Here is a 23,566-nt window from a genome sequence, read left to right on the forward strand (position 1 = left end):
GGCCTCCTCTGAAGCTGTCTTGCCCAAGATGCTGCTGGAACCTGGCCCTTGCCCCCTGTGTGACTCCCAAGGCAGGCAGCCTGGGGGCCTGCCAGATCTCCTTCCGGGAGCACTGGGTGTGTTCCATGTATCAGGGGCATTTAGATTAGAGTAACTTCTTTATGTAACCTCGCAATTCATGGGCTTTTGAATCAAATATTCTTACTAATATCTTTACAGTATGGTTAGGCTTTTGTGACTGTGGAGTATGCTGAGTAAGACTTAGCATATATACATACATATATATTATATATATACATAAAATAACAATTAATGGAAAAAAGAGGCCATGCATTTGAAAGAGAACAAGGAGGAGTATATGAGGGGATGTGGGGAGATTTCCTCTATGGTTGCTGAGCCAGATTTTGAGATTAAAGTCACCACTGCAAATACCTGAGCTAATTATCCTAATAAATTGATTGTCAGCTGTTAAATAATAAATTGTATGTGATACTCCAGGAGGAGAAGTAGAAAAGAAGGGATGTGACCTTGGAGAAAGCGATACAGTAGCCACTAACTCTATAAAATCAGATTTAACTTTAAGATAATTTAAAATTTAGCTCTTGAGCTGTACCAGCTGTTCCTGTACTAGGTGGCCACTCTGATTTACATATATGTCCATGCAGGAAGTTCTACTAAACCCTCAAAGTTTCCAAGCCATTTAGTCTTTAAAGAAGTTACTGTTGCCAAAAAGTGAACCAAAAACTCATCTGAGGCCAGCACTTGCTACTTTGTAGGTTCTTCTTTCCTCCATCCTTCTCAACCCCCTGACACTGGATGAGAGAGTGAGAGGATGGAGAGGAAAGGAAAGAGATCCCTGAATAAAGTCAGGGGTTGGAAAGGAGACAACATTATTGTTAGACTACTTCCTCCTGATTAGGGGTTCCAAGTTCCGTAGGGCAAGCTTGATCTTCATTGTCAGGATATCTAATTTTTTCTTATTTCTTCTTTGCATATGACAACTTAACAAACCTCAACCAACAGTGACTAACAGCATCCAACAACCAACCAACAACCATCCAACAACCAACCAAAAACTATCCAACAAGCAACCAACAACCTATCACACCTCTTGGGGCCCTAGCATTTAAATACCCTCCAAAAGACCCCTGAATTCCCAATGCCCCACAATAGAAGAAACTATCTGCAGCTGGCAAAATCATGCCCTACCAGAGCACAGGGCACATCATAGCCAGCTGTTGCTGAAGCAGCCCTATATCCCCACACCTGGGATTAAAACAAAAACATATTCTTATAATAGTGCTGTGTTTTTTAAAGAAACCAAAATTCCAAAATTGTCACTGCATTCCCCTGCTTTGTGTTTTAAGCTGCTAATTGTGCTGAGTGTAATGGGAAAATATAAACAGAGACATTTTCTATGAACTAAGTGCTTTTCAGGTCAGTGGCCAAGGTTTTCAGACCTCTCCTGTTCAGTTTTAATCTTTATAAGTTTTGATGGTATCCACAGCTTTTCATTTTCTGTGGGAATATAAGTAAATCTGCATCCCCAATGCAAAACTTTTGCAGGCTTCCATTCTGATATTAACACTCATCACCACGAAAAGTGGAGCAAAAAGGGCAAACATCTGTGTTTAGAACACACTTCTCAGGGTTGGATGTGCAGCTCAGTTGGTGGAGTGTGTGCCTAGCATGCACAAAAACCTATGTTTGACTCCCTGCACTGCAGACACTTGTAATGACAGCATACAGGAAGGGGAGGTAGGAAGATCAAAAGTTCAAGATTATCACTGGCTACACTGTGGATTCAAGGCCATCCTGGGCTACTTGAGACTATGGGAGGAGGGAGCCAGACAGAAAGAAAGAAAGGAAAGGAGAAAGAGAGGGAGGGAGGGAGAAAGGAAAGGAGGGAGGGAGAAAAGAAGGAAGGGAGGGTAGAAGGAAAAGAGGGACGGAGGGAGGAAGAAAGGAAGTGGGGAGAAGGACGGACTGGAGCTCAGCTCAGGACCTATGGTCATCACCACCTAGTGGGCTGAGTAGACATCCTTTCTTGCTCCTGGTTTAGAAGAAATCCTTTCCACGTTTTCATGTTTGGTATAATAGCCACTGCTGGTTTTCATAAATAGTTCCTATTGTGGTGAGGTCTGATCCTACTGTTCCTAATTAGTTTATGCCTTTTAGTCATGAAGGATGTTGAATTTTGTCAAAACCTTTTCTATATCCATTAAGATGATAACATAATTTGTCTTCATTCTACTTCTATGCTGTTTTACATTAATTTATTTGCATCTATTGAACTATCTCAGCATCCCTGGAGTGAAATCACCTTGGTCCTGGCATTTTATAATTTTAATCTGTTATTTAATTTGGTTTGCTGTTGTTTTACTGATGATTTTTGCATTTTTGTTCATCTCCTTGTGTGGTACCATCCCCCAGTTTTGGCATCAGAATGGTGCTAGCTTTGGGCCAGGAGTTTAGAAGTATTCCTTCCCTTCCAATTTTGTGGGACAGTGTGACTTTGGAGATCTGGTACAATTCAGTGCTGAATCCACCTGACACTTTGATGGTCTTTGTCAGGAGACTGTTACTCCTCCACTTTCACTGCTCACTGTCATTCTTGGGTTGCTTAGAGTCTCTTGGTTTAAATCTGGTAGGTGATATGTCACATATGTCTAAAATGTATCCATTTCTTTCTAGGTTTTAAAATTCATCAGGATAGGGGCTGGAGAGATAGCTTAGTGGTTAGGAGCACTGGCTGCTCTTCCAGAAGACCCTGGTTCAATTCCCAGCACCCACATGGCAACTCAAAACTGTCTGATCTGTTACTCAAATTCCAGTGGATCCAACTCCCTCACACAGACATATATATCAAATGTACATAAAAATAAATAAAATTTAAACATTCATCAGGATATAAATTTTCAACAATCCTCTGGACTTCAGTGGTATCCAATATTTCCCTTTTTAAATTTAAGTTTTGGGAGTCTTTTTTTCTTTTGGTTAACTTGTCTAAACATTTGCCAATTCTATCTTTTCAAAGGATTGCTTCACTGTTCTGTATTGTTCTTTTAGCATCTGGAACAGCTAGAATTATGGGTGTGCATACCACACATAGCTCCTGCTTTTTGCTGCAAGCTTTCTGTGTCTTTTGGTATAAAACAGCCCCTCCAGATCCTGTTTCCAGGTAAATACCCTATTTTTTAATTGTGCTACGCTTATCAGTTTGAATCATTTAATTTCTGACTGAGAACAATTTGTTCAAACATTAATAGATTAATAGCTGTATTTCCCTGGTTCTCCCTGCAAAGCTAAGGGCCTGTGGTTTAGTTTGTTCTAAATAAAAAGAAGTATTGCTCTCAAGAGTGTTCCTAAGTGTGAGTTTCTTCCAAATTGTTTCAAGCAGTGTCAGTTCCTTTGAAGAGATCTTTGGGATTTGTCCTGGATAGTTTTATGTCAACTTTGAAACAAGCTAAAGCCATCTGAAAGGAGAACACCTCAATTAAGAAAATGTCTCCATAAGACCAGGCAGTGGACAAGCCTGGAGGGCATTTTTAAAACTAGTGATTGATGGAGGAGGACCCAGGCCTTCTGGGTGGGGCCACCCCTGAGCTGGTGGTCCTGGGGTCTACAAAAAAGCAGGCTGAGCAAGCCTTGGAGAGCAAGCCAGTAAGCAGCACCCTGCATGACCTGTGCATCAGCTCCTGCCTCCAGGTTCCTGCCCTGATTGTGTTCTTGTCCTGAAGTCCTTGATGGTGAGCTGTGACACGGGACCCTTTCCTCCCCACGTCCTTGCTCATAGTGTCACGTCACAGCAACAGAAACTGTGGGTAGGACAGGGCTCCTTTTTATGGGCGTTCTGTTCCGTTTGGACACTTGAAATGTTTGAAATCACACAACCCACACGCAGTCTTTATTAGCTACTTCTTCGGTGCTGAGATAAAATTTCCTGGAAAAAGGAAATCTAGAGAAGAAAGGGTTTGTTCTGGCTCGAAGTTCCAGAGAGGACACAGTCCATCTTGCCAGGGAAGGCATGAGAGCAGGAGTGTGAGGCTGGCCTGGCAGTCCGGGAATAGACTGTTCACATTTTATCGCACACTGGGTGAGAACGAGAGAGAGAGAGTAAGGGGGTAGGCTAGGAAACCTCAAAGCCCCTCCATTCCCAGGGATATGCTTACTCTAACAAGACTCCATCCATAACCCCTCTTAACAGCACCACCAACTGGGAACAAAGTGTTTAAATGCACAAGCCTATAGGAGACAGTTATTCAAACCACAAGGCTGCTTCCATTTCTATCAGCTGTAAACTTAAGGAGTATCCCCAGACCAACCTCTGTTGATCATTTACTAGGAGGACTTAAAAATGTCACAGGAAGCTTCTATATCTGTGATTACATTTCATCACAGGAAAAAAAAAAAGACAAATTAAAATCAGCCAGAGGGAGAAAGGCATAGGACAGACTCCCGAGGACCATCAAACAGATGACTCGCTGTCATACCGGTGTGGGTCAGTGACAATACAGAGTGCACCAGCCACAGAGACAACCAGCAGACACGGGTTTGATTGAGAGTTCATGTGCTGGCCTTGGTCCCCAGCAAGTTTAATTTTAAGTAGAGAGCAAGAGTTACCATAAGTAGGGCGTCCTGGTCAAGCAGCGGTCCTTGACCCATTATTGTCAGGACTCTAGCCTACCTGCAAGGTGGTTTAACTGTTAGAAGCCACCACTCTGCCTAGCACTCAGAATAATATCTCAGAGAGCTTGCCTGGGGAAAGGTGGTCTGCATCTTATATATGCTTAAAATCTCTCCCTGGGACACAAATTCCTCTGGGGCTGGCACTGGCCTTTTTCTTCCCTGACATGTGACTCCTGGAGAGATTCCAATTCCCTGGGGACTGTTCTTTTAAAATAGTGTGATAGCAACATGAAGGCGCCCTGGTGTCTCTAGGGCCTATGAGATATCTACCTGCTCCTGCAGAGGTCAGAAGACAACTTTCAGGAGCCAGTTTGCTCTTTCCATGGGTTGTGGGGATCATACTCATTTCATCCGGCTCAAGGGGCAAGTATCTTTACCCAAAATTAAGAAAATGCCTCCCAGAAGTGGCCACAGGCCAGTCCAATAGAAGCAATCCCTCAGCCAAGGTTCACCTTCACGCATGTGTTAAATTAGCACCACCGCATGCACCCAACACCCCACCTGACCTTAATCCAGAACCCCGAATCCAGACTCCATCCACTACACGGCTTTCTAGAGTGGAAAAGGGCTATGGCCACGCAGATACAAATGCTGCTCCTAGAGTGCCCTCTCCTGGCCATAGGTGGAAGAGGAGGAAAGGTCTTAAAATCATTTCTGAAAGGATTCCAAGAATAAAACTTAAAGAGATAAGAAAAACAACTTGGAGAAAAAAACAGCAAAAACTGTCTTTCTCTTCTATGAGTAAGTGATTTCTGGTCTTGGGGTTTCAATAACAGATACTAAAGGCTGTTCTAACAATAGTTTGAAAGCCCCAATGTAATGTTCTAGAAGTCTGAAAACGTGAACAGAAGCAGGGCTGAGAAGCAGTTCAGTTGGAACGGTGCCTGGCTAACACATGAAACCTAGATGTGATACCCAGCTCCACCTAACCCTGGCATAGTGCACATAACTGCAATTGGGTGGTGGAGGCAGGAAGATCATAAATTCAGTCATCCTTGGTTACAAGAGAGCTTATCTCAAAAAAAAAAAAGTAATAAAAGAAGTAACATTATTAAGAAATGGAGAGTCAGGCCTGGTGGTGCACATCTTTAGTCTCAGCACTCTGAAGTCAGAGGTAGACAGAGCTCTGTGAATCTGAGGCCATACTGGCCTGCCCAGGGAGTTTCAGGCTAGTCAGGACTAGATAAGGGGTCTCTCATTCTCTCTCTCTCTCTCTCAGAAAAGGAGAAGGAAAGAAAGAAAGGAAGATTGGAGAGATGGCTCTGCAGTTAAGAGTTCAGACTGCTCTTATAGAGGACCTACATTTGGTGCTCATCACCCATGCAAGGTGGTCCACAACTGCCTGTAGGAAACTGCTACCTCTGACTTTCCCAGTCACCTGCACTCATGTGCACATAACCACACACACACACACACACACACAGAGAGAGAGAGAGAGAGAGAGAGAGAGAGAGAGCCAGCATTTTGGCTACTTTCTGGGTTCCTTTTTCTACCACCCTTCTAATCCCCCAACACTGGGTAGGAGAGAAAGGAGGAAGAAGGTTAGAGAGGAATGGGACACTGATATTGTTAGACTACTTCCTGCAGAGTAGGGTGCTGAGTTCCTTGGGGCATGGTTGATCTTTGTTGTTAGGATATTCATTTTCTTCTCCTCACCTCTTTGTATACAACCACTTGACAAACCACAGCCAGAAGCACCAGCACCCAGCATCAACAGCAGCAGCTGCAGACCCTCCTGGGGCTCTAGCATTATATGCCCTCTAGAGACCCCAGCATTGCAAACATCATATACTTGCAGAAACTATCTGCAGCTGGAAAAGTCATGCTCCTGCCAGAGCATGAAGCAAATCATAGACTGCTGCTGTAGACACTCTGAAGCAGCCCCATCTCCCACGCCTGGGGTTAAAACAAAAACATATTCTCATAAGAGTTCTGTATTTTTAAAGAAACCAAAATTGTCACTACACACATACACAAACACACACAGCTGAAGAAGAAGAGAAGAAAAAGGAGACAAAGAGAAAAAAGGAGGAAGACAAGGGGGAGGAGGAGGAGAAGGGAAAAGAAGAGCAGAAGAGCCGAGGGAGATGGCCATGGTGAAATGCTTGCCACACAAGCACTAGGAAAGGTGGACAGAGACAGGAGGGGCATAATGGTTCACTAGCCAGCCAGTCTAGCCAAACTCAGGCTCAAAGCAGATGGTGGAAAATGACTGCTGAAGACACCAGACACCAACTGTGGGGTTCACATACTCACATGTGGGTGCCTACCACCTACACATGGGCACGGGCATGACCAAGACGCCCAAATGACCGGCCAGCACACGAGGACAACTGTTCACCATGAATTAGGGAAACCTGGGTCCAAGCCAAAACCCTAGAAGGATGGTTACTACTAAAAAAACAAATTGAAATTGTGTGTTGTGAAAGATGAGAAGGCAGTAGCTGTGAACAAAGTACAGTATATCAGGTCCTCAAAAAATTAAAACTAGGTGGCTGGGGAGATGGGTCAGGAGTTAAGAGCACTGGCTGCTCTTCCAGAGGACCCAGGTTCAATTCCCAGCACCCACATGGTAGGTCACAACTCCTGTCCAGGGAGTCTGACACCCTCACATAGGCACACATGCGGGCAAAACACCAATGTACATAAAATAAAAATAGATAGATATGATAGATAGACAGATGGATAAATAAATGGAACAGAATGCTTTATTTTTAAAAAATTAACACTAGGGTTGAGCATGGTGACACACACCTTTAATCTCAGTACTCAGGGGGCAGAGGCACACAGATCTCTGAGCTCAAGTCCAGCCTTTTCTACAGAGAGCTCCAGGACAGCCAGGGCTACACAGAGAAACCCTGTTTTGAAAAAAAAATTAAAACTAGAATGCTACTGTGTATAAATAAAAAATAACTGAAAGCAGGATCATCTACTTTGTGAGACATGGTGTTGCCATGCAGCCCAGGCTGACCTTGAACTCACCACAGCCCACACTAGCCTCAACCTCCTGAATGCTGTGATCATAAATATGCACCTAAGATTGGGGTTTTGAAGATGTATTTGTACGTCTATATTTACAGAGGAATCATCCACAGAAGCCTGAAGATAGAAACGCCCCAAGGGTCCATCAACAGGTAAGCAAATAAGCAAAACTGGATATTGTGACCATTAACACTGTCGACTTGGCAAGATCTAGAACCATCTAAGCTTGGAGACGAGGCATGCCTGTGAGGAACCGTCCAGACTACGGTACGTGGGCTGGGAAGACCCACTCTGAATATAGGTGGAACCATTCCATGGGCTAGGGAGCCAGGCTTCATAAATAGGAAACCACCCCAGTACTCGAGAGGAAGAGGCAGGCAGATCTCTGAGTTCAAGGCCAGCCTGGTATACAAAGAGAGTTCCAGGATAGCCAGAACTACACAGAGAACCCTGTCTTGGGGAAAAGAGAGAGAGAGAGAGAGAGAGAGAGAGAGAGAGAAAGAGAGAGAGAGAGGGAGAGAGAGAAAGAGAGGAAGAAAGAAAGGAAGGAAAGAAAGGAAGGAAGGAAGGAAGGAAGGAAGGAAGGAAGGAAGGAAGGAAAGAAAGAAAGAAAGAAAGAAAGAAAGAAAGAAAGAAAGAAAGAAAGAAAGAAAGAAAGAAAGAAAGAAGGAAACTCCCTGACAAGGGACACATGACCAGCTCTTCAAGCGCCTTCCATCATGACTGCCTCATCACACTGGCGTTCTCTAGACCCGTAGGCCACAAGCCCCCTTTCTTCATTAAGTTGCTTTTGTCAGCGTGTTTTATATCAGTGGAGCCAGACTGCACTGTGAGAGCCTGTCATTGGACTAACTAAAGCAGTGGGAAGCAGCACTTGACCCAAGTTCAATCCCTAGAACCCACAGAAAAGTGAAGGATTTGAAAGCTAACTCCACAAAGCTGTCGTCTGACGGCCATGGCACGTGTGCACACACACACTTGTATTAAGTAGCTGGGAGTACTATCCTTCAGTTGCGGCCACCTCCAGCTCCGCTTCTATAAGGGTGGTTGTAGCTGGCGGGTCTGGGCAACTAACTCAGTAAAGCACTCGTCACGCACAGTCCAATTTCTAAACTCTCTTGAACAAACCTGGGGTGGGAGACAGCTTAGCCATTGTATTAGTTACTTCTCTCAACAAAAGTAAGTAGGTTTGTGATAAACAAACAGCAACCATGGCCAAAGCAACTTACAGAAGAGAGTTTATTTGGGCCTACAGTTCTAGAGGTCCTGGTGGCAGGAATCGTGGTAGCAGGCAGCAGACATGGTGGCAGGCACGTGAGCTGAGAGCCCACCAAACCTCTAACAAGCTCGGAGAGCAAGCCTGAGCGGCCAGAGGCTTTGAAACCGCAGAGCCTACCCCAGTGACACACCTCCCCAGCAAGGCCGCCCAGCTGGGGGCCATGCACCCAAATGTCCAAGAATGTGGGAATGTGCTCAAGTTTTTTTTTTTTTTTTTTTTTTTGCCAAATTTTTCCAACACTTGTCCTAAAGGGCATCCTGCTGTTCCTTCGGGTGGAGTGGTGCCTATGCAGGCAGGGATATGTGCATGTGGGGGGGGCCAGAGGCTGATGGTGGACGTCTTCTTCAGCCACTGTCCACCTTATTTTTGAGACAGGGTCTCTTGCTTTACCTGGTGCTAACCATTCAAGCTAGACTGGCTGGTCAGAGAGTCCCAGGATGTGCCTGTCTCTGTCTACCCAGAGCTGAGGTTACAGATATGCACCAGGCCTGGCATTCTATATGGATGCAAGAGACCAAACTTGGGGCCTCCTGATTACAGCGTGCACTTTACCCTCTCAGCCCCAGGAGTGTTCTTAGACACTGATTTTCTTTCTTTTTTTTTTTTTTTTCACTGTACTGCAGATCACACTGTGAGGCATATATAGAAATGTCTTTACTTTGATGACTTGGAAAAAACATACCAATACAGCTTAAATCAAAACTGACTGATCTTTATGAAGACAAGGCCATGTTTCAACAACAAAAGTTTTCCCTCACACTAGCTTTGGCTGGGGCCTTTAAAATTAAGGCCAAGGTGCTGAAAAGCAAAGCCGCCCTTGAAACATCTTCCTCAGCACAAAGGGCCCATGGCTGACTTGGAGCAAATCTGCCTAGCTGGGAAGTCCTGGGTTCCTTGTGGCTCCTGTGCAGTGGTGCCTGAGGTGGCTTTCTTTGTCTTTCGCAGACACTCCTGTTTGTGCTCTCACCAAGCAGATGAGTGCCTCAAGTGTGGGACCTCTCGTTGCCCCCTCCTGCTGGGGCTGCTCTCTCCAGCGGAGGCCTGATCTCTGCCTTCCGGTCTAATTCTTCAGATCCAGAGGGTTGCTTTCTTCATCTACAGGCTGTTCAGGTTTCAACTGGCTGCTTAGTGTTAGAAAAGAGTATCTTAAACCACCTGCCATGCTGAAGAGAGAGGAGAAAAAAGTGAAAATCACAGACACTGTTAATGTCTTTATAGTTTCTGTCAGCTTGATTTGGGCTATTATCAAAGACCTCTGGGTTTCCCTCACAGGTTGTTGGATTGAGAAATTTCTTTTCTGCACATGTTTGGAGATGGGAAAAGAACGTGAATACTCATTTTTTAATTGAATCAAGTATATGCAGTGATTCTACAAATAATACCCTGTGCCTTGGAACCCAAAAAGGTTAAAAAACCATCAGGGTGCTAACGGCGTCCTCAGGACACAGCATGTCTAAAGGCCACAGAAATGAGACCCACGTGGCAGGAGGAAGATGTGTGGATTGGATTCAGACCTCAGCCCTGAGATTCTTTATGACACACATCCCCAGAGACCACGTGGAAAACAGTGTCTACAGACACATAAGGCTGGGGCAGGGAAGCAGCTCGGTGGCAGAGCATTTACCTGCCCGGGACGCACGTGGCCCTAGCTCCATCTCTAGCAGGGCAAATAGTAAGAACATTTCTCTTTGCCTTCTTGCTTATGTCTACCTGGTAATCACATTAGATCTCTTTACTTTACTTTACTTTACTTTACTTTACTTTACTTTACTTTACTTTACTTTACTTTACTTTGAATTCATTAAAAGTCTCACTTACCAAACATTTAACCCTATAAAGTTTAAAGGGGAGAAAATGTAGTCTCCACCAACCAACATCCCAATGTAGGCAACCGATACGTTCTGCAAAGAGAGGGGGCCTTGTCAATGAAAGTCAGGAACTGCAGGGAAAATGCAGACATGTGAAACCTGAAGCTGGACCTTGGGTCACCTTGCAGAGAGGTTTGCATGGAATCCTTAAAGACATATTACGAATAAACAAAGTCAACTAAAATGTGGTAACAGAAAACTGCATTGCTCGCCCTCTCCTCATCCCAGGCAAAAGGTGAGAGAGGACAGTTGTAATTTGCTCGCCAGCCACTCTCATCCTCATGCCATCCCTGCACAGAAAATCTTAACCCTACTGCCCCCAAACTGAGCAGGGCAGGCAGCTAAGTTGTAGGTAGAACTCTGTGCAAGCTATGTGAGGAAGCCACTGGGTAGAGCAGATAAGGTTTGCTCACCCACTTTAGCATCTTATGTGAATAGAAAAAAAAAAAAGTGTGGACTAGAATTCAGGCCGACACCAACCCCCTCATTCAAGAGTGTGTGTCTTCAAATGCACACAGGCATACACAAATAGCTTTGCACCAACATCCCAACCCAAGTTCACTGCTTTATCATAGAGTACAGGCGCCGCTGAAAACAGTCTTTATAAAGGTCTATCTTTTGGTGGGCAGGCTCTCCCAGCAAAACAAGCTGCAGATAACAAAGTGATTATGAATATTTCGACTATTTTTCTTTCTGGTTGTTATGTGTTTTTCCCAAATTATGCCCTCACCTGCATAAAGTAAAGTAATACTCTTTACATAATACTACATAAAGTTTTAAAGTAATACTCTTTCCTTTCTGAGTTAACAGCCTCACTCATACACTAGATCAGCAGAAGGAATCCCACAGAGGCTTCTGAGAGAGTCACAAGCCTCTACACCCAAGGCATCTCTGTGCCCAGCAAAAGCAGCTTCCAGCACAGTTTTGTCTGGTTTCCACCCGGGAGTTTGGCACAAGGCCCCATTGCTTACCTTGATAGCTCCGACCACTGCTGTGGTCAGAGCTGAGGTGTAATAGCTGCAGAGGACGGTGGAGTACATCAGCAGGAACCTGCGGGCAGGAGGCAGCCTGAGTGCCAGCCTGACACACCTGTTCTGGGCGTCAGGAAGGCTCTAGAACCCGGATCGAGATGTTCACCACTGGGCTTTTCCACAAGAAAAAGGGTTGGCTGTGCATAAGCCGAATCTCCTGATTAGTGTCCTGCATTTCTCATGTGTCCACAAAATGAGGAAAACAAGAGGATTTTTCTCAACATATATTAATTCCACTCGTTTCATTATGACATCTTCATACGTGTACATAATGTAATTTGATCATATCCCGTCACCACTAGCCTCTTCTCGGTAACTCCCCTTTCTTTTGTTTTTGTTGGGGGGGGGGGTCTTTGTCTTTGCTTTTGATAGCCTGCTGCATTTTTTTGGTTTTAACTGAGATTTGTTTGAGGGTGGATCTCTCTGTAGCCCTGGCTGGCCAGGAACTTACTTTGTAGATAAGGCTGGCCTTGAACTCAGAGAGGTACCCTTGCTTCTGCTTTCCGAGTGCCGGGATTAAAGCCATGCACATACCAAAATGCCTGGCCAGTGTCCTTGTTGTTATAGAAATGTTACTAGTTTTGTAAATGAAGCACTAGTATTTAGACACTGAACTTGGGGCACCTAAGAAAATCTGTTTCTAGACTTGGAGTAGTGCCATATGCCCATCGCCATCTCAGTGTGGGGTCACAGTACTAGAGGTAGAAAGCTTGGGGGCTAAAAGGGAGCCTGGCTACATCACGGCCAGCCCAGGTCACATAAGCCCAATGTATATACTGTGTGTATGTGTTTTCAATTCTTACACCTTTAATGAACTAAATGCTAGCTTAAATGTCCATATATAATGTTACCTAGGCAGAAAATGAATGTGTTTTTTAAATTCGGACCCATGTTCCTGTCACCAAGCGCAGCTCTCTCTGTCTGACCTTGGTGGTCTGAGGAGCTAACGCACATCACCTAACCACTCTGGAAAATACCTCGGCCTGCCTGGAGATTCAGCAGATAGGGGCCTGAGATCACAGCACCCATCTGCCAGGAGTACAGACAGCCAGGACATTTACTCACCAGCTGCACTGAACCAGAGGAGAGGGGTTTGCTGGGAAAGAGCCCTGGAGATAGAGGCTGCGCTTCTCAATGTGCCCACTAGATGTCCTCGCTGAGGGAGAAGGTAAAAATTCTTTCTAAATCCTTTGCTAGCAAGGATGAGGACTAGTGTTTAGATCCTGAGGCGCGATGGTGCACAAATTAATCCCATGCTTCCCCATACTGTCTAACCACATTAGAACACACCCCTGTCTGTCTGTCTGTCTGTCTGATCTCTACACCTCAATCCACTCCTGGTCATGCCATGGCAGCTGAGCACTTGGAGATCTACAAAAAGGAAAACAGGAATAAACTTTCCATTTGCCAGGAAAGCAATGCACCCCATCTCCATGGCTGACCCCCCCCCAAGTCTCTCTGCATTTTTCCCTCTGGCTGATCATCTGTATCCTTTGAACTATCATTTACAAGATGGAAGAGGGAGATGGAAGAGGGAGGGTCTTTGTGTTTCCTGGCCACCCAGTCTAGCCAGATCGGGGAGCTCTTGTGGTTCAATGGGAGAACCTGTGTCTAAAAGCAAGGCAGAGAACGACAAAGGAAATATCCGATGTCAGTCTGTGGCCGCCACACACATGTACACACATGCACTACACACACAGACATGTACACAATAATTGTTCTTAAAGAAATGTTTCTACATGCAGATAACTACTATAAAGGCCACAGGGTAGGACCTAAGATCTAAGAGAGCCCCCACTAATCCCACACATGGTGTCACATGAGACACCAGGACCGGAGAAACTTGGGGAGGGAAGAGTTTATTCAGCTTATCCCTCACGTGCCCGTCCCTGAAGGCGGTCAGGACAGGAACGTTTCAAACAGGCGAGCTGGTGCTGACGCAGAAGCCGTCGAGGGTGCTGCTTACTGGCTTGCTCCATGTGGCTAGCTCAGCCTGCTTTCTTATACACCCAGGACCACCAGCCCGGGGTGGCTCCACCCACCGTGAGCGGGGCCCTCCCACATCAATCCCTAATTAAGAAAAAGCCCAGCAGCCAGATCTTACAGAAGCATTTTCCAATGGAGGTTCCCTCCATTCAGATGACCCTAGCTGTGTCAAGCTTACAGAAAACTATCCGACATGCATGGGAAATCACGTCGCTTGATTTCTGTTTGTATTTATTCATTTACTTATTTTTGTGTTCCATACAACACATGCCACTTACACGAGTGTAGTAACGTTCAGACAATAAAAACCAATTTACACACCAGCTACTGAACGTAATGGTACCGCTAGACTGGGCATTTCTCGGAAGGAGTTTCCAGAAAGTTTAATTTTAACGGAAGAGGGAAGACCCGCCCACAACACCTCGGGCTTGGGCCCCAGACTGAATAAGGAAGAGAGCTTGGACTGAGCATCCGTATTCCTCTCTCCCTGCCTGACCACAGAGGCAGTATGGCACCCTCCTGCCACCAAGCCTTCCTTGCCGAGATGGGTGGGGCTCTCAGTGAGCCAAAGTGAATCCTATGTCACAGCAAGGGGAAAGGTAGCTACTTCGGATACTATAAAGGTCTACATCTTTGATTCCAGGTTCTTACCCACAGTCAGAGGCAGGTCACAGAAACCAGCATCTCCTCCTTGGAGGAGGCCTAGCTTTCATCTTCCTCCTCCCTCTAAACTCTGACTTATCTTGCAAATGATCACAGGAACCCCATTTCTGAAAAATGGTATCCCACATCTTGAGAAAAGAAAGCTACAGAGAGAGACCAGGACGCATCTGAAAAGAAGGGCTTTCCATGCTTCCCCATACTGTCTAACCACATTAGAACACACCCCTGTCTGTCTGTCTGTCTGTCTGATCTCTACACCTCAATCCACTCCTGGTCATGCCATGGCAGCTGAGCACTTGGAGATCTACAAAAAGGAAAACAGGAATAAACTTTCCATTTGCCAGGAAAGCAATGCACCCCATCTCCATGGCTGACTCCCCCACCCAAGTCTCTCTGCATTTTTCCCTCTGGCTGATCATCTGTATCCTTTGAACTATCATTTACAACAAGCCTCAGAGTATCTGGAGTTTCTCTGCAAGTTTTGCAGGGTGCTCTAGCAAACGGCTGGAACCGGAGGACAGAATCACAAGAACCCGACAGTGCTCTGGAAGTCGTGGAGATAGAATTGGTACAGTACACAAGGATTTGAGTTCAGTCTCTACAACTCATGGGGGGGCATGGTAGTGTATTTATAATCCCAGTACCAGGAGACAGCTTAGTCAGCAACTTCCAGAGAGGAGCTGCCTGTGTATAAAAACAAGGTGGCTGACTTTAAAGAATTAAGCTACAAACACACACACACACACACCTCTGAGCACTCTAGGTAGGAAAGTCTGACACCTTCATCTGATACCTTTGTGTTTCTATTAAGGAGACTACTGCTTCCTCAGGGAGATCAAAGGTCCTTGGCTGGTTAGAAATACATTAGGATAATCTGCTTGGACAACAGGAAGCCGGTGCCATCATGCGCTAAAGGGATGAACTGGAACCCATAATCTCTTAGCATAGCAGCCTTTTCAGCCTGCAGCTCAGGCTGCAGTTTACCTGCATGCACTGATTATTCGAGCTCTAGTGGTCCACCTCGCCTCCCTGAATCGCTCAGCCCCTGCAGCCTGTTTGCAAGTCCCTAATCATACGTTCAGGTTTCCAGAAGGTTAGTCTGACCTACCATAACTCACAGGGAAATTAAACGCCTGCCCTTTTAACATCCTATTGGTGTTATAATAAGCTTATTAAAAGTACAATGAAGAACAGCGAGACAGCGCAGCAGTTAAAGGCCCTTGCCTCCAGTCTGACAACCCATGCTCAAGCCCTAGGACTGATATGGTAGAAAAGGACCAAGTCCTCACACACACTAAGGCAATACACACACACACACTCACACACACTGAACAAATAAATGTTAAACTGTAAAGAAAAATGTCAAATGTACTATCTTAAAATTATAATTCCAATAAATTCAGTAAAGGTCTGTCGGTTGAGAAAATGGAGTTTGGGATACAAACTTGAAAGTGGTAACAGTCACTAGGAGGCTTCGGCTGGCTCCCTGGGTCCTGCCCTTGGGACACACCTGACACCATCGCTGAGATGCCTTCACAGTGGACAGCACAAGCTGGTGGCCAGCAATCCTGAACAATTACTTCTGGACAGTGGAGAAACCAATGGGCTGGCTGTGACGCCTTTTCACTACAATCCTAAAGGAAGCAGAGCTCTGCGAAGCCCATTACACCATGGCTGGAGCTTTCTTCTCACAGTTTTGGAATTAAAACTAATAACTGAGGGCAATGTACTTGAAGAGAAGAAAAACTGTTGACATGTCTGTTTGAAGAGAAAGCAGGCAGCAGAGCTCAATGGCTTTCAAGGGAAGAGAGTACTTGCTCGGCTAGGCGGTGTTCGCCTGCAATCCCAGCACTTGGGAGGTGGAGTCAGGACAAGCGAACTCAAACCTGGGATGCTTCAGACCCTCTCTCAAAAAAGTCAAAACAAAAACAAAACCAAGAGAGAGAGATTAGCAACCACAAGAGTATTTTTTTCTTTTTTGTTTCTTTCTCCTCCTTCTAACTCAGTCTGGCCATAAACTTTCAGGACTTCTGCCTCAAGCTGTCGGGTGATAGAACTGTGCAGACATGCTCCACAGTGCACAGCTTGGCATTTCTATGTGTTCAGTATGTTCCAAGTCCACTTTACAATTAAGTCTCGTACCTCAGCCCCATGAATCTCATGAAACGTTCCCAATTCAAAGATGAAGCAGCTCGAGGCTCAGAGAGGCTAAGCAGCTTGTCTACAAACCCAGAGCTACTCATCATCAAATCCAGGACTGAACCTCCACACATGAGCTGTGGCGCGGCGCATGGGTAGACAGGCAGGCAGACAGGCAGACAGACAGGCAGACAGGCAGGCAGAGAGGCAGGCAAACAGGCAGACAGGCAGGCAGGCAGGCAGAAAGGCAGGCAGGCAGGCAGAGAGGCAGGCAGGCAGGCAGAGAGGCAGGCAGGCAGGCAGAGAGGCAGACAGACAGGCAGAGAGGCAGGCAGAGAGGCAGGCAGGCAGGCTGGCAGAGAGGCAGGCAAACAGGCAGACAGACAGGCAGACAGATAGACAGAGAGGCAGGCAGGCAGGCAGAGAGGCAGGCAGGCAGGCAGACAGGCAGGCAGGCAGAGAGGCAGGCAGGCAGGTAGGCAGGCAGGCAGGCAGGCAGGCAGGCAGAGAGGCAGGCAGGCAGGCAGAGAGGCAGGCAGGCAGGCAGGCAGAGAGGCAGGTAGGCAGGCAGGCAGGCAGGCAGAGAGGCAGGTAGGCAGGCAGGCAGACAGACAGGCAGGCAAACAGGCAGGCAGGCAGGCAGAGAGGCAGGCAGACAGACATAATAAATTAAATTAAGAACTCCATCACCCAAATAACTATTAAGTCCAACAAAGCTGAAGAGTTAATGGTGGTTAGAGAGATGGCTCAGTGGTTAGGAGAACTTGCTGCTCTTGCAGAGGATCTATGTTTGGTTCTCACATGGTAACTCACACCACCCCTAATTCCAGTTCCAGGGGACCCAGCACTCTCTTGACCTCCAACAAGAATATAAAGTCTGTACTTCCAGCACAGACACATTTTTTCCTACCCATGTGTACATGAACCTGCAAATGCAGAGCTGGTGGGTATGGTGGGAGCTGGGGAGCAGGGATAGGGTAGGGGGTAGGTGCACCATCCAGAAAAGTCAACAGAACACAGGAAACAGGATTCTAGCAGAACAGACAGACAAAGGGCATATTTAGATCTGAATTGTCAAAAGATACTATTAACCAGCTCTTCTGCTTATGTACAGTTTCTTACCCCAAAACACAGGAAAGAAGAAACTGTATGATGAAGAAGACATTCTTCCAGTGGCTGAATTCAGTGGCCTGTGATGAAATTGAGGTCATTGACAGTCCGGTTTAAATCCACCTGGCACAGCCTTACCACCTTTTGTGCTGTTGACGTATTAACAATAACTACCCATTTCTCCTCTCAAAAAGACATGCATTAAATATCAATAACTACTTAATCAAGGGCTTATTACTTTCCAAACTTCTGTGTATGTTTGAAAGTTTCCATCATAAAAGGATTTTATTGTTACTTGTGATTCCCTATGGCATGAGCGTACCCTTACACACACACACAAATAAATTACATTTATTACATTACCAAGAACTAGAAGTATTTATGTAAACAGTAAATAAAAATTATTTTTACTCCTGACATCACAAATATTTTGTAATATTCCTTGAAATATATAGATTCTTTGCCAGCCTACACTTACTAATAAATGTTAGTTTTCAATTATTTCTTTAAGAATGAATCTATGCTGGTGACATTTGAAGAAACAGCACCTACAAAGCATGCTGGATTATGAATCTTCTTCACTTTTGGGGAATTTTTAATCAGAAAAAAACATCCATTTTTAAAAACCCCTCTTCCTTGGCTGTAACACGCTACTGTATTTTGGGACGACTGTAGGGAAGGTCAAATGAATATCTCCCAAGAGCCTGGTTTGTTAACGGAGGCTTGTTTCCCAGAGGCAGACTCAAAGCACAGTTAATAATCCACTAACATGTACAAGTCCAAAGTCTAGAACTCATGTCCCAGAATAGTGAGTCACCAAAAACTTTGGCCTTTCAATCTCCCCATTCAACTCACTCACTCTTCCTCCATTAAAGGAGAATAAGTGTTTCACTCCATCAGCTCTCCACGTATTTAACTCAGACTCTACACAGGTACACATGAACTCCCTTATTTAATTCATAATCCAAAACGAATTCAGCCATGGCCATCTCGGTGTAATTCTGTAAACATTTCAACAGTTATGGAGTAAAAGCAGATCATTTTTTATTTCTGTTAGGCTCTCCCTCATTATCATCACTAATTACAGTGTACATCCTGTATCTCTGGCCACCTCTTGTCACACAACACTTTAAAAGTGCACTCATATATTTTTCAGTTTTCTGTTACATTTATTTGTGCGTGTGGCTGAGACACAGCATACACATGGTAGTCAGGGCAATCTGCCAGAGTCAGCACTCTCCATCTGTGATGTGGGTCCTGGGGATGGCACTCAAGTCATCAGGCTTGGCAGCAAGCACCTTTACTGTTAAGCCACCTCTCCAGCCCCAAAGAGTTGTATTTTAATCATTATAGCTTCTGTATTTTGTCATTTAAAAAAAAAACAAAAAACAAAAAACAAAAAAAAAAAAAAAAAAAAAACTTTCAATCCCGCCTTCTGTTTGTGACACTGAGGATCAAACCCACAAGCCCTGGGCATGCTAGACAAAGTTCTACCACAGAGCTAAACCGCCAGCCCTAGAAATTGCTCTTAGATCTTTACATATAGTTTCAGTGACTGGCAATCACTCAATTCAAGAAGCTCTAAGTCTCCAGTGTCTCAATGGAAGAGGCCAGAGAGGGCAGACAGCACATGATCCAGCACACCAGGAGGCAAAATTCTCCTAGAATATAAGAACTTAATAAATGACTATACCTCTCCGCTAACAATGGGGTTATCTTCCAATTAACCTACAGAGTGGAAATATGATACAGTGAAAGATGCATCAAACACACTCAGCTGAGTGCCTCATCGCTCAGCCTCACCTGCCATGATCCTAACACAGGCCATACTCACGTGCTGAAAGTCTCCAGTAGATACACTAATGATGACAGTTGGGATGATCATGAAGCAGGCATTATAGAAAAGCACCCCGTATTTCCCCAGCTCCTGTGAGAATAAGAAAATTGCATTCAACTTCAGAGCTAAAAGGTATCGTGTCTCCTGAGCCAATCTGCCCATTTATGAGTAGTTAGGATGTGTGAAAGGCTGGCTCTGCACTGTAAGACTTTTGGTCAGTATCTATTGTAAAATGGAACACTGTGCTGTGCTGTAACATCAGAATAAATGTTTGTTCTACACCAAAAACTGCATGTACAGTTAAATGAAAACAGAGGCCTGAAGCCAGATCCTGCTCTCACACTCTGCCCTGAAGAGTGTATTCAAAGCAGCACATCTGAAACAAGATCATGTAAATTTAAAATGTTAGCCAACTCTTAAAACATCTGTTCTATCCATTAAAGAACAACAGCCTTCTGTGTTTGCTTTCACTAAAGTGGCCACCCGCTTCTCCTCAAAAAAAGGATGACATATTGTATTTTCAGGAAGACAGTGAACCTGTTTTTGTAAAACTGTCATCATTCAAAGAAACAAATGAGCACTCAGATTTTAAAAATAGCTCACAGAAAAGTGCCCATCAGTCAGGGAGAACTCCCTCACAAAGCAAAAAAGGCTGAGAACAAAGAGCCACAAACTGGCTCACCCCAGACAGCTTCCGGTCACAGCTGGGGCTGGGGTGGCACCACAGGGAGCCCCAACAGCTTGCAATCAGAAGAGATGGTCACCACTAGGTACATGACAAATGACCACAACCATCTCACTTCACGAGGAAAAGGTTTGGAGAAACGGAGCTTTAAAGGCATAATGGCCTGAGTTACCAAAGCTTACATCTGGAAACCTACGGCACAGACCAATGCCCTCAGAGCTTATATCATGACACTGCCCTCCCTCCTTCTGAATCGGTCATGGTCACTCATGAGGCTGCTTTAAAAAATGAATTTGATTTTCAAAATGTACACGAACATATCTGTGTATACATGTGTATATATGTATGTATACATATATAAATTCTGATTGTACATCTAAAATAGTGACATCTGTTCCTCCCTATCTAGTTTTGAACCAAACTATTACAGAATCAAGAATAACAAGGTCTTACGCAGACAAGATAATTAAGAAGAAATCAGTAGTTTCTAAATCACAGGACATGCATCAAGTTACATGCCAATAGAACATGTTCATTTTCATTTTTCATGTCATTTCAGGAGCCAGATGGCACAGGCAAAAAGCTGCAGGAAGGAAGGTCTGGTACCTTCGGGTCCATTTTCTGTTTGGTATAAACTCCATTTGCTGCTGTGAAGATATCATTCAAGAACACAAAAACGTAGCCTTCTAAGTTGAATGCGAGGTCAGAGCTGGCAGGGAGAACAGGAAGGGGAGGCCATTATCAAGACGCTCTCAAGTTGGCCTCAGAGCTTGGCTGCTTGTCCATCTGTGTGCAGTGCTAGTGTCATCTTTTCTGAGGCAAATTATTCCCCCACTCGTAGTGACTTGCTAACTCCTCCAATTCCTCCCAGATGACAACAAGACAGCTGAACAGGTGACCTCAATTTAATTACACTTAGCTTAAGACCTGGGGACCTGAACTGTCCGGCTTTAATGCAAACCCTTTGTTTGCTAACTGACAGGTTGGCACAACAATTAGTGAGTCGTGACTGTCCTGACGGCATGGCAAGCCCACCCTGGGCTTGAGCCCAGGGTATAGCCCAAGTTAGACAGCTGGGAAACCTCTTCATCTGCTGCCTACAAGGCCCCTTGTCTGTCAAAGGCGAAGTGAGGACCTCTGTGCCTATGCAAGCCTTCCAAGGCTCCTTTCTTCCTGGAAGCAGTACCTCAGCTGCTTCTACCCTAAATAAATAGCACCAACATAAAAGCATCGAGGGGATGTGACAAAGGAGGAGGCATGCTACCACAACTGACATGTGATGTGAGTCACCCACCTGCACTTCCCGTTTACCCCAGACCCAGGTCATAATTCAGAACATGAATTGTCAGAAGACAGACTGCTATAAAATATAATGATGTGGCGAGGGGCTTGAGGCAGGCCCATGCCAAGGTGTGCCCCTGAAGAATTATGTCATGCAACAGATCTGATAGGAGGATTATCAGCGGACGGACATAAACACTGACTGCTGTGAGTTCACAGGCAAAGCAGTACACACTTGATGTTTGAAACAGTGAAAGGTGGCCTGAACCTGGCTCATCCAATTCAATCTGATCAGCAACTGTCTGCATAGGAGCTGGCTAACTTAGACAAGAAGTTATCTCTGGAAGGGACTGAACAACAGGCACCATAAACAGGACACATGAAACAATACTGGACCTGCTCAGGGCCCTGAAACAAGATGTAAGGTAAGGGCAGTGGTTGGCTGGTGGCTACAATATGAAGACACTGGTGATGGTCAACTTCAGGTGAGCCCACCAGCGCGCCCAAAGCAGGAGAGCCAGTCCCAGCTGGTTCTTGGGTAAAAGTGAACTCACTCTGGCTCTGCACTGACCATTCCTCACCAAAGAAACGTGTGTGCACACATGTGTGCCGACATGCAGGCACGTATGTGTTGTGTGTGTACATACATGTGGGCCAGCATGTATGCACATACGTACCCTGGTGGATGTGCAGGCCAGAGGTCGATGTCACTTATGTGTCTTCTTTGGTCACTCCACCTTATTTTTTGAAATAGGGTTTCAACCACAACAACAAAAAAACGACTGAGTTTATAAAGCTGTTGGCTTGTTTTAAGGGTGTGTGTGTGTGTGTGTGTGTGTGTGTGTGTGTGTGTATTGGGTGCTGCGGGATGAACACAAACCCTAGTGTATGTAAAGTACACAAACCAAACTCTAATCTATTATTTTAAATCAAATGCCCAGAACACCTCAAATAAACCTTTTAGACTGAGGGCTTTCAAAGAGAAACGTAAACAGGTCACTGCTTTTGGTCAAGGGCAGTTCTGATAGCACCCAGTGATGCCTACACTGTCAGCTACAGAATGTGCACTCAAGACCCACACAACTGAGTTACAAAAAAATCATGAAAAAGTCTCACAATATTTAAGCTGTGTTGGGCCACCTTGCCAACTGGCTGCAGTCAGACATGTCTGGACATGTCCTCAGAAGCACTCCGGCCAGGGTGCTCACAGGAACACATGGGAATGCCACTAACTCAACAGATTTGTCTCCTAGCTGCTCAGTGCAGCAACAGCCAGACGGAAAAGGAAAATCCCTAGGACAGGGCTGCTACTGTCAAAAGCACAAAGAAGCCATTGAACAGGAGGGCAGGGCCAAGTCTCACCCAGCTGCTATGAAAGCCCCAAGAACGATGGCCAAGACGCTCAGGACAATGTTCAATGAATATTGTTTCCTGTAGTCAAGAAAAAAAGAAAAAGAAGGGGTGAAGAGAAAGAAAGAAAACATGGATTTTATGTTTGTAAAAAAAACCCTGAAAACAGACAGCAGTGGCTCCCTAGCTAAAATCTAACATTTAATATGTTCATGTAGAGAAGGCTCTACAAGTGTAAATCAGGCCAGGTTTACTTCTTTCTTAAGAGGTTTCCTTAATCTAATTTTGAAGTGATTTTTCTGTCCTCCCTGGTAAGTCGTTGGGACGAAATACAAAAGAGGTCTGCTGCTGAGTCTAAGGCTTAAACATTGCACCTGCCTGGAATCCCAGCACTCAGGGAGGCAGAGGCCGCTGGATCGTGTGAGCTGGAGGCCAGCCTGGTCTACAAAGTGAGTCCAGGACAGCCAAGGCTATGCAGAGAAACCCTGTCTTGAACCCCCAAACGCCCCCCAAAGAAACCAAAACATTGTACCTTTAACTAAATTTCACCGCCAGATAATCTTTACTGCAGAATCAAAACTTGCATTTTCAAGGATAAAAAGTGAATAATTGTAATAAATAATAATAAAGAAAAAATTTAAAAACCAATGATTCAGTAGAAGTCCC

At 45.1% G+C, this 23,566-nt stretch overlaps 1 protein-coding gene across 3 annotated transcripts in view; it reads right to left on the bottom strand.

Moving 5' to 3' along the window:
- Nucleotides 1-8,896: 8,896 nt before the first annotated feature.
- Slc35d2 (solute carrier family 35 member D2) overlaps nt 8,897-23,566 on the bottom strand; it is a 31,202-nt gene continuing 16,532 nt past the window's right edge. For 2 of the 3 annotated variants that reach the window (XM_021649083.2, XM_060380338.1), the window contains exons 6-12: nt 22,913-22,981; nt 20,876-20,978; nt 19,582-19,674; nt 17,760-17,827; nt 11,790-11,868; nt 10,769-10,851; nt 8,897-10,113 (exon numbers count right to left, since the gene is read on the bottom strand). In XM_021649083.2, coding sequence (XP_021504758.1) covers nt 10,011-10,113; nt 10,769-10,851; nt 11,790-11,868; nt 17,760-17,827; nt 19,582-19,674; nt 20,876-20,978; nt 22,913-22,981 — 598 coding nt within the window. In that variant the 3' untranslated portion in view covers nt 8,897-10,010. Of the gene's footprint in view, nt 10,114-10,768; nt 10,852-11,789; nt 11,869-15,860; nt 16,406-17,759; nt 17,828-19,581; nt 19,675-20,875; nt 20,979-22,912; nt 22,982-23,566 lie in introns of those variants that run through there. The other variant, XM_060380339.1, reaches the window with a different exon arrangement.

Source organism: Meriones unguiculatus, chromosome 3 (genome assembly GCF_030254825.1).
Source record: "Meriones unguiculatus strain TT.TT164.6M chromosome 3, Bangor_MerUng_6.1, whole genome shotgun sequence".
Classification (NCBI taxonomy): domain Eukaryota; kingdom Metazoa; phylum Chordata; class Mammalia; order Rodentia; family Muridae; genus Meriones; species Meriones unguiculatus.